General features: G+C 57.6%; 4 protein-coding genes across 4 annotated transcripts; 2 read left to right on the top strand and 2 right to left on the bottom strand.

The window, feature by feature from the left end:
- Window positions 1-167: 167 nt before the first annotated feature.
- UV8b_00999 (uncharacterized protein) lies at window positions 168-1,724 on the top strand (the record flags this gene model as incomplete). The annotated part of the gene is made up of 1 exon (XM_043138497.1): window positions 168-1,724. The coding sequence occupies one exon, from the start codon at window positions 168-170 to the stop codon at window positions 1,722-1,724; it is 1,557 nt and encodes a 518-aa protein (XP_042994431.1).
- Window positions 1,725-1,978: 254 nt separating this feature from the next.
- On the bottom strand, window positions 1,979-3,308 carry UV8b_00998 (uncharacterized protein; the record flags this gene model as incomplete). Its single annotated transcript, XM_043138496.1, has 2 exons — window positions 1,979-3,069; window positions 3,194-3,308. 2 exons carry the CDS (start codon window positions 3,306-3,308, stop codon window positions 1,979-1,981), a joined length of 1,206 nt encoding a protein of 401 aa, XP_042994430.1.
- A 1,827-nt stretch (window positions 3,309-5,135) lies between these two features.
- Window positions 5,136-5,995, top strand: UV8b_00997 (uncharacterized protein; the record flags this gene model as incomplete). Its single annotated transcript, XM_043138495.1, has 2 exons — window positions 5,136-5,621; window positions 5,705-5,995. 2 exons carry the CDS (start codon window positions 5,136-5,138, stop codon window positions 5,993-5,995), a joined length of 777 nt encoding a protein of 258 aa, XP_042994429.1.
- A 1,503-nt stretch (window positions 5,996-7,498) lies between these two features.
- On the bottom strand, window positions 7,499-8,386 carry UV8b_00996 (uncharacterized protein; the record flags this gene model as incomplete). The annotated part of the gene is made up of 3 exons (XM_043138494.1): window positions 7,499-7,563; window positions 7,620-8,086; window positions 8,160-8,386. 3 exons carry the CDS (start codon window positions 8,384-8,386, stop codon window positions 7,499-7,501), a joined length of 759 nt encoding a protein of 252 aa, XP_042994428.1.
- Window positions 8,387-9,614: the final 1,228 nt, after the last annotated feature.

Below are 9,614 nucleotides of genomic sequence, written 5' to 3'. Positions count from 1 at the left end.
TTCCAGACTCTGGAGACTCTCAGATTGACGTCGGCCCTGAAAGCAATGTCGTTTCGACTTCTGAACAGCCTTGGTTTCTGGGGGTTGAACCCCCTAGGCATCCGCCAAGCCTTCACTCGCCATCCTTACCCAAAGCTCCCATCGGTTCGCCTTCCGTCATAGAGCCGATGATCAAATACATCTACGAGGATATGGGCCTCGACGACATATCCTTGATGGACCTTCGCGATTTGGACTCTCCAGCCGCGCTCGGCCCGAATCTTATCATGCTGTTTGCCACTGCGCGAAACGAACGGCACCTTCATGTCTCCTCGGGGCGATTCGTACGGTGGCTCAAGCGGGGTTTCAAAGTGGAAGCTCGAGCTGACGGACTCATCGGGCCGGGCGAACTAAAGACCAAGCTCCGCCGGATGCGGAAGAAGGCCAAGCTAATGGGAACCAATACCATGATTTTGCCTGGGGGCGATAATGGTATTTCTACTGGGTGGGTGTGCGTCAACTTCTCCACTAGCGATGCTGTCTCGGATGAGAGTGTCAGTTACGATGACAGCGGACGGTTCTCTGGATTTGGAGCTGCGCCAACTGGCACCACGGTTGTAGTGCAGTGCATGACGGAGCCTCGAAGAATCGAGTTGGATCTCGAAACATTGTGGCAAGGGATCCTGAGGCGAAGTCTGGAACAAACCATCAAGATGAAAGGGCAGGCTGTGCCAGAAAGACGAGAGTTGGAATCGATGTTGTCGTCACGGATTCAGCTGCCCAACACAGCATCAGCCGTTCAGTGGCAGAAGATGCAGCAGGCTTCGCAACAGCGAAGATACTTTTCTGCGAGCGCCAGGGCGCTCCAAACACGCGTTGAGGGTCCCTCTCTTCCGACCCGCTCTGCGGATCTTGAATCCGACGACCAGACCACAAACGCAGAGCTGGGCTTGGCTGAACTTGGCAGTCTTGCGGCGCAGCTGACCAACCTCCTCACATCGGGGACGTCGCTGACGCCCGAGGTTGTTGAGAACCTCGTGCTTGCCATTTTTCAGGCAACCTCGGCAGAAGGTGAGGCGCTGCTGCGTCTGCAACTAGTCGATCGATTGCTTCTCACGGCCGAAGAGAGAGGCATGGCAGTCCAATCTATAAACATGCTTGTTTCCCTCATCGAAGCGGTGGTCAGCTCTCCAGCATATGGGCCGCAACTAGAGCGAGCGCAAAGGAACCTCGAATACCTATTGCTCAGCATGCGGAAGCCCCTGGAACACAGCCAGACGATGCGGTTGATGACGGCATACGCTGGGCGACGGGCGTGGGATCGATTCTGGGACACGTTCCGCGCCCCAGCCAGATTTTGCATCCCACGGCCCGCGGAAATGTACGAGTTGGTCTACCGAGTCCTGGCCTCGACGCGAGATTCAAAACAGTGCATCGATGCGCTTCGGTGGGTGTACCCCGAAATGTTGAAGGAAGTACCACCGGTTTATCCAACGGGGATGGTTTACACTTGGTTGAAGGCTTGCATCTTGGTGGCCGATCCAGCCGCGGAAGACTTGCTGCATAATCCGCCGCCAGCAGACTCGCTGGACACGATTGGCAAGCGACGTTTGAAGCGTCGCGAGTTTGTGGGGGTCCTCAAGGGAGTGGAGGATTTGCACCAGCACTTTGTTGGACAGGAAGCCCGAGCAGAGAGGGCGCGAGCTCTCAACCGGCTCTACACGGGACATGTTGCACCAGAATAGACGGGGCCGCCGGGGCGCAACTTGGTTGTTAATATGTCCAGGTTTGCATTAAATAGGTAGTCTATCGGGGCTCGAGTGTCCCGCAGTAAAATGGAGACAGATGTCGCAACACACAAACAAACACACTTGACGCGTATCCGCAGCACCTTTTGCATGCTTTGACCGGCTCCCGACGCATGGGCTCTTTTTTTTTTTTTTTTTAATTTTAATTTATTTTTTTATTTTTTTATTTTTTTTTTGGGTTGTTTGCTCAATCAGCAGCACGACTTCAACGCCTCCCTGAGCAACGGGGCGACCTGCTTCCGCGAGGCAGCCAGCTCGTACTGGCGCCAGGCAAACCGCGCGTCCCCATGGTCCAGCACGCCGTCCTGCCACGTCCTCAGCTGCAGCTGATGCGCAGCCGTGGCCTTGAACGTCCGCACCGCCTCCCGGCCCGCGTCGGTCACGCCCCAGACCAGAAGCTGCCTCTGGAACTCCCCCCCCGGATTCGAAGTCGTCATGACGGCCGCCACGTCCAGCCGCCTCTCCTCGGCCCAGCAAGACAGGTGGTGCAGAAAGGCGGCGGCAGAGCGGGCCTTGCCGAGCAGGTAGTCGAGGCCTTGGACGGCGCAGCTCACGCCGAGCAGGCAGTCGCCCTCGCGCCACTCCTTGTAGTCCTTGCGGAGGATGTCGCGGCAGCACAGGCCGGACAGGTCCTCCTTGACGGCGTTGATGCAGGCGTAGAAGGCGGCGGGGTCGAAGCCCGGCTGGCGGATACGCGCGCACAGAAACGCCGCGGCCTGGCGGTCCTTGGGCCGGACCTTGTCCCGGCTGGTGAGGTTTGTGGTGTCGGCGAGGACGGGCGCGAGGCCCAGCTTGGCGAGGCCGTCCTGCTGGCCAGGGGCATCGGCGTCGGCGTCGGCGTCGGCGTCGGCGTCGGCATCGGCATCGTCGTCGTCGCGCGGGAAGACATCCGCCCACGTCTGCCGGCACTCGCTGACGACGAGGCTCATGCAGCTGCCGCACGGCTCGATGACGCGCGGGGCCGCGCCGGCGGGCAGGGCGCCCTCGTCGACGTGGTGGTCCACGCAGCCGGCGACGCGGCCGGCGTACCTGCCCAGGGGCCCCGTGAGCGCGTTGTGGTCGACGAGCAGCCAGCTGGTCTCGTGGGGCTCGAGGTCCGGCAGGTCCGACAGGGTGAGCAGGTCCGCCGGGCGCAGGCCGGCGTGCTGCAGCACGGCCGTCATCTCGGGCCGCAGGGCGAGATCCGCGCGGGGGAGGTTGGCCAGCGGGATGTGCAGCGTGTGCGGGGGCGCGTGGGTGCGGAGGAAGGCGTAGACGATGGCGGAGCAGAGCGAGTCGAGGTCTGTGACGACGTAACGGGGCGGGGTTAGCAATCGCGCGGCAGCCAAAGGAAGGGGGGGGGGGGGGGAAGCGGGGATTAAGCGTCTCTTTGGTGATTTCTTTTTTTTTTTTTTTTTTTGACTGACCTGCAGACTCGTTACCCACGACAAAGGTCAGGGGCTTCTGGCGCTGGGCGGGCGGCGCGGTCAGGGCGTTGCGGGCGGCGGCGAGGAACGCCTGCAACGGCATTCTGGGAGCCATGGATGGCGAGGGATGGCGAGGGATGCGGAGAGAGGCGGAGGGATGCGGAGGGATGCGGAGGGTTCGTCGGGGGTTAAAGAACGAAGCTCTCTCTCCCCTCCTCAGGTTACAGCCATTGTCGGTCCAGCCGGGTTGTTTTTGGTGTTGTTGCACAGTCGCTAGCCCCGTGCAGGCTTGTGCGAGCCAGACCAGCGAAGCGTCAACTCAACCGAGATGCCCAGCCAGCAGCTGGCCAGAAGCTGATTGATGCCAAGGCCTGCCAGCCACTGGACGCTGCCTGACCCACTGTGCCTCGCCCACCACGTGCCAGGCGATGTCGCCAAAGATTACATCCGTATATGTGACTTCCTTGCCCCTGCCCCTGCCTCGCCCTGGCCTCTGCCCGTCTGGAACAACCCGGGTGGCCATGCTTCACGGCTTGGTGGGGGGGGGGGGGGGGGCATTCATCTCCGTGCGGAGCAGCGTCCGGAACATGAACCGTCAACGTCGGCCTCCCGCCGCGATGCACGTCAAGCAAGTCAGTCCCAGCACCGCATCCGCATCAGGCGTCCGCGCTGGTCCGTCCGCGCTGGTCCGTCCGCGCAGGCTCCACTCGGAGCGTTTCACATAAGCACTCGAGACGCCATTGGCTATAATTAGCCGAGGCCGAGCGTGGCCAAGACCCCCCCAGGGGCCCCAAAACAATGGGGGGCTTCGGTGCTTCTTCCCCTGCATTGCCTGCATTGATGCCCTGCTGCGGCAGTGCAGCCCCCCAACAGGAAAGGGCACACCACCCCGGCACCGGACCTGGACCTGGACCTGGCTGGACTCCATTGGGTCGAGAATCGATGCCCCCCATGCCCCCCCCCCCCATCTTCTCTGCAGAACTGCGGCCGCGCAGCCGCGCAGCCACGCAGCTGGCGGTGCGACCAGAACAAGGAAATACATGCCGGCCGGCCGAGCTCTGCGTGCGCTGGTGGTTCACGTCTGGTCCGCCAGCGGGGCGGCCGCGGTCCCCCGGGGCAAAGGGGCAGAGGCTGCTATTGACGTTGCTCTTCGCACTGACCGTCAACTGCGCTGGCGCGCCAAGGCAAAGCCCACCCCACCCACTGTAGCTGGTGCGGTCTGGCACGCCTGCTCTGGACCCCGTGGCGTTTTTTGGTTCATCCCATCTGTCTGGTTTTAGCTCCCGCGACATCGGGCCCGGCCCAGTGCGACAGACGCGCCAAACGGAGAGGAGAAGAGGGGTGGGGAAAAAAAGAAAAAAAAAAAAAAAAAAAAAAAAAAAGGAAAGGAAAGGAAAGAGCGAGTCCTGAGAGAGCTGAGAGAGGAGACAGAGCTAGAGCCGGTTCCGGTTCCAACCAGCTTGCTCCTCCACCGCCCGGCCCAATCCTTCAATGTCCAGACTTCTGCACGGCCAATCATGTTGTCTTCTGTCAGGCAACCCCAGCTACCACCTGCCTCTGCCTCGCCTTGTAATTGTTCCCCAGCACGCCTGGTACAGTACAGTAGACAGTAGCTCTATTCATTGATCTTTGGCCCATTCACATTGACTCTTTTTTCTCCTTCTCCCTTTCTTCCCTTCCACCCCCTCCCTCTCTCTTCTTTCTCTTTTGGAATTATCCGAGAGAAAAAAAAAAAAAAAAAAAAAAAAAAAAAAGAGAGCCCCTGGGATACCGTTCCCATTGCCACGTTGTTTTATGCCCGCCTTGCGCAGCCTCGTCCGCCTCTTACCCACCCTCGTCGTGCTCTAGCAAAATCCCCCTCGAGCTCGACCTCTCATCAACCCACGTCCGCTCGCTCGCCGTCCCCCAGAAACATCCCTCTCCCCAAACAACCCCCCCAAAGATGGGCTCGGATGACGCCTCTGACCGCCGACCCCTGCGGCTCGCCATTCTCGAATGCGACACACCCCAGCCGCAGACCCGTCATCGGTTCGGCGGCTACGCGGGCGTGTTCAAAGCCCTCCTCGCCAGCGCCGCCCAAACCCTCTCTCCGCCCCGGGACCTCGACGCCATCCTCACCACGTCTGCCCACGACGTCGTCAACGACTTGCGCTCCTACCCGGACCTGGACAATGTCGATGCCCTCCTGCTGACGGGCTCGCGGCACACCGCGTTCGACAACGATCCCTGGATCTTGAGGCTCGTCGACTTCACCAGGCGCGCCATACAATCCGGGCGGGTGAGGGTTGTCGGCGTCTGCTTCGGCCACCAGATCGTGGGACGGGCTGTCGGCGCGGGCGTCGGCAAGAGCGACAAGGGCTGGGAGATTGCCGTTACCGAGGTCGACCTGACCGACAAGGGCAAGGAGCTTTTTGGCCTGGACAAGCTGGTTCGCCTTCTCGCCCAACCCCTTTTCATTCTTCTCGTCTTTCTTTCCACCCCCCACCCCCCATACTAACCGCCATCTCGCAGCGCATTCACCAAATGCACCGCGACGTCGTGCAAACCTTCCCGTCCGATGCCATCCCCCTCGGCTCCAACGCCTTTTGTCCCGTCCAGGCCATGTACCTCCCAGGCAGATACCTTACCGTCCAGGGCCACCCCGAGTTTACGGAAGAAATCATTTCGGAAATCCTGTTTAATCGACATACGGTCGGCGTCTTCTCCGACCAAGTATACACTGAAGGCATGAAGCGTGCGCCCATCCCGCACGATGGAGTAGCCGTTGGCAAAGCATTTTTGAAATTTATCCGCCAGGAATGAGAGTCGACTATGTTTGCTTGGAGGAAGATGAATCTCGGGCTTTAAAAAGCTGTCATCATGACTCACATTACGTGTTTTAATACGGTTGGACTCCTCTTTTTTTTTTTCGTTTTTTTCTTTGTTCCTTTATTCGCTTTTGTTTCTCCAGGACTTGTCGCCATAGCTCGATTCGAAAAGGGGAATATCCGTCGGCAAGTCGGGACCAAATAAAGTCTTGTGCCAGCAAACATCGGGGGGTTAAATGGTTCGGACCCAAGAGGGAAATCCCGCGGCACTCTATAGGCAGATTCAACATAATCTTCACCTAGGGTGCCAGATGCAGTCGAGACTCTGACCTTGCGCTGTAGCTTGACCTTTACGCCTTCACGCAAAACGTATCGGATCGAGGAAACCTCATAGCTTGTTCCATGTTTCCCCTCTATGATGGGTGCATGCACTGGCAAAAGGTCTGACAAAAAAAAAAAAAAAAGTCAGCCCGCTAGCAAATAAAAAGGGGAGGGGGATAGCAAAGAAAGAAAAAAAGAAGAAAGGAAGGAAAATCACTTTTGCCAACATGCCAAATCTCAGCCTGGTGTGTTTGCTATGCTTCTTTGACAGCCTCCGTCACTGCAATCATCTATGCCAGCAAATACCACATCCCACCATTCTCGGCCTCTGGATACCGAACTCGTGCGGTCTACTCGCCCCTCTTCAGCCTCTCTCTGCCGCCGTTGCCTCGCCATGGTACCCGCAATTAACATCTCTTCTCTTGTGCGGCCAACCTTGGACTTGTTACCCTTGATCGCCGGCTGCTTGCACCAGTCGAACAGCCGGCAGCCTGATCCGCCCTTGTTCCAAAATCGCCACGGCTTTTCTAGTAGTAGGAAAACCAAAGAATCCGCCATCCCTTGTATACACAGGCTCGTCAGACCAGCCAAGACCAGCCCGAACGGCTTAGCAGACTCGTGACCTCCCATGACATGGGATATGAATGGTATCAGCCATCCCGCCACGTACACGAGTGGGTAAAGGAATAAATGTCCCAGTTGACGTCGAATCTTCTGCCGCACTCCGGGCATGCCTGTCGCGTTGAGCGTAGATGGCGATAAAACTAAATCCGGAGAGGAATCCCATTCGCCTGGCAGTACGCGCAACCGCCGGCCTTTGGGAGCCAAGCCAGTTTGCCGTGACGGTGAAACCTCCCCCAAGCACGTCAAGCAACGGCCAAAAGTTTTACTTGGAGCGTACGGTTCAGGCCGGCTGTTTATGTGCAAGTGTTTGTGCAAGTGTTTGTTCGATCTCAAACAACCCGTGACCTGGTCGCCCCCAGCAGACTGGCCTGGTTCTTGATTGGCAGGAAACGAGGTCCTTTCAACAACTTGAGGCTTCGGCATATGCAGTTGTTTTGCTCCCTCATTTTCTTGCCTCGGCTTGAGAGTGCTCTGCGCGTTTCCCTTACTCTGGGTTAAAACGGCTTCTGAAAGCTGTGGGTTCTTTTTCCAAGCGTAGGCCTTGAAGACACCGTCAGATGAAGGCGTTGGCGGGAGGAGGCCGTGATATACTATAGGAGGAGTTGGTGGCACCCAGGTCTGATCTGATGCGCTATGCTCATGGGTCGGACGTGCACCGTTTGCGCCATTCATACCATCTCCTTTCTCGAAATTTTTCAGGACACACGTGACATAAACGTAGATGAAGGTGTAGGTCAGCATGATTGCTGCAATGATTACATATCGCGGAATCCAGCTCAGAGCTCTGCTGGTCCATCCTGGCTGATGTGGCAGATAGCAATACGGTCCGGAATTGAAAAAGGCGGGCTGGTTGATAAATGCCAGTGACGCAAGCATCAGCGAGACAGCTGCGACCAAAATGTAGGCCAGATACCGATACGGGTACAGTCCGCTGCGACCTCGAAGTATGTATAGCGCAGTATGCGCAGCCATCAACAGGACTGCCAGATCGCAGGCTTCAATGCCAACAGACAGGAAGAAGCCGCTGATTTGACAGATGGTAGAGGTAGAGGAGACGTTGCCGTGCGCGAGTTCCATCGCCTGCGGGATGACGAGCCATAGCGTTTTAAGCGTATCACTCAAAATCAACAAAAGGATAAGACTGCTCGTCAAAATTAGTACACGGGCTGGAATTGAAGACGGGGCGCGTATAGGTCCAGGACAACGCCTCTTACTCGTGTCGGAAACTGCGTTGCATCAACAGAAAAAAGGCGACTGCCACCATTGTTGAGAGCAAGCTCAATGATCCAACCGCAACGGATGAGACCCGAAGAGCGAATAGTTGGTCTTGCGCAAAGCTTCCGATTGCTTCCCTCTGCGTGGCGCTTTGCGTGATTTTGTGACTTGCAGGGCTTGTTTCGGCTTGTCGGATGGGGAACTTGATATGCAGTCTCGGGAGCATTGCGAAAGGCACAATGCGTGCCAATCGTCATGCGCCTTGTCGTGATACTCCTGCCGTCTGAGATGAGGATGTCTTCTTCCCATCACCATGTTGGCCCTGAGCTTTCCCTCGATTATTGGAGGTGGCTAAAGATGCAGGCACCTTTTTCTTTATGCTCCCCGCTTGACGTGACGGCCGGGACAAGGCCAATTCGCGGTACAGCATAGGGCTGGGATCGAGTCGAAAAGAGCGCCAGAGCCCCGGCACAAACTGGGAATGCAAAAGCGAAAGCATTGATGCTGGCGGTCAGGGCTGCAAGCATCCAATCACCTGGGACAGCCGAACAAACAACCAGACCAGACTTTTCTGGGCCTGTCATTTGACGTGCCTCTCCGGTCTGCACGTCTCCGTCACTTTCTCAACTCGCTTGCGAGTGGAGGCATGCGCAATGCGTCAAGCCCAACCGGCGTCAGGATCTAGCGAAGGCACCAAGCGCCAACAAGAGGCGAAAGTGACAGGCATGAGAAAGAGCGCATGACGCCTGATGATGGTGTGATGGAGCGCAGGAGAGGGCGGAGGCGGACGATGGGAAAGAGGACTAGGCCACGCCATTGTTGAAAGAGAATGAAGAGAGGCTGCATGCAGCAGGCTCTTTGTGCTCTTTGTGCTCTTTGTCCTCTGCTCTTGCCGCGGTGCGTTGCGGTGCGTTGCGTTGCGTTGCGTTGCGTTGCCTTGCCTTTCAAGGGGATGCATGCGGCTCAGGCGGCAGGTGCAGGTACATACGTACCTGAGGAAGGCAGGGGCAGCCAGCCAACTCCTCCTCATTTCAGATTTTCCAAGCCCCGTCGGCATCAAGCTTGGCCAATAACAATCATGACAATCTTGTCGTCAAGTGCTGCTGGTGTACCTGCGGACATGGGACGCTCAGAGAGTATGGCCAATGGCATTTTTTCAACGGCCCCCCGGTGCCGATTGACGTGGCCAATGCTTGCCTGACTTTTCGCTATGCACTATGCAGCAAGAGGGCACCATAGCCCGCCCGTGATGTCCAATTTGTCAGTCTCAGTCTGCCCAGTCAGTTTGTCGGTTTGTCAGTTAGTCAGTTTGTCATGACAACTGGCGGTCAAGTGCACGCCACATCCGGCCGATGTTGTCTCGTGACGGCTTGTTTTTAAAAATGCAAGAGCAGTGTCCGTACTGCGTCCGGTGTCCGCTGCTTGCCAGATTGTCCGATCGCTTGGCACGGCGG

This window comes from Ustilaginoidea virens, chromosome 1 (genome assembly GCF_000687475.1).
Source record: "Ustilaginoidea virens chromosome 1, complete sequence".
Taxonomy (NCBI): Eukaryota; Fungi; Ascomycota; class Sordariomycetes; order Hypocreales; family Clavicipitaceae; genus Ustilaginoidea; species Ustilaginoidea virens.
This window is presented reverse-complemented; position numbering and strand designations above follow the sequence as displayed.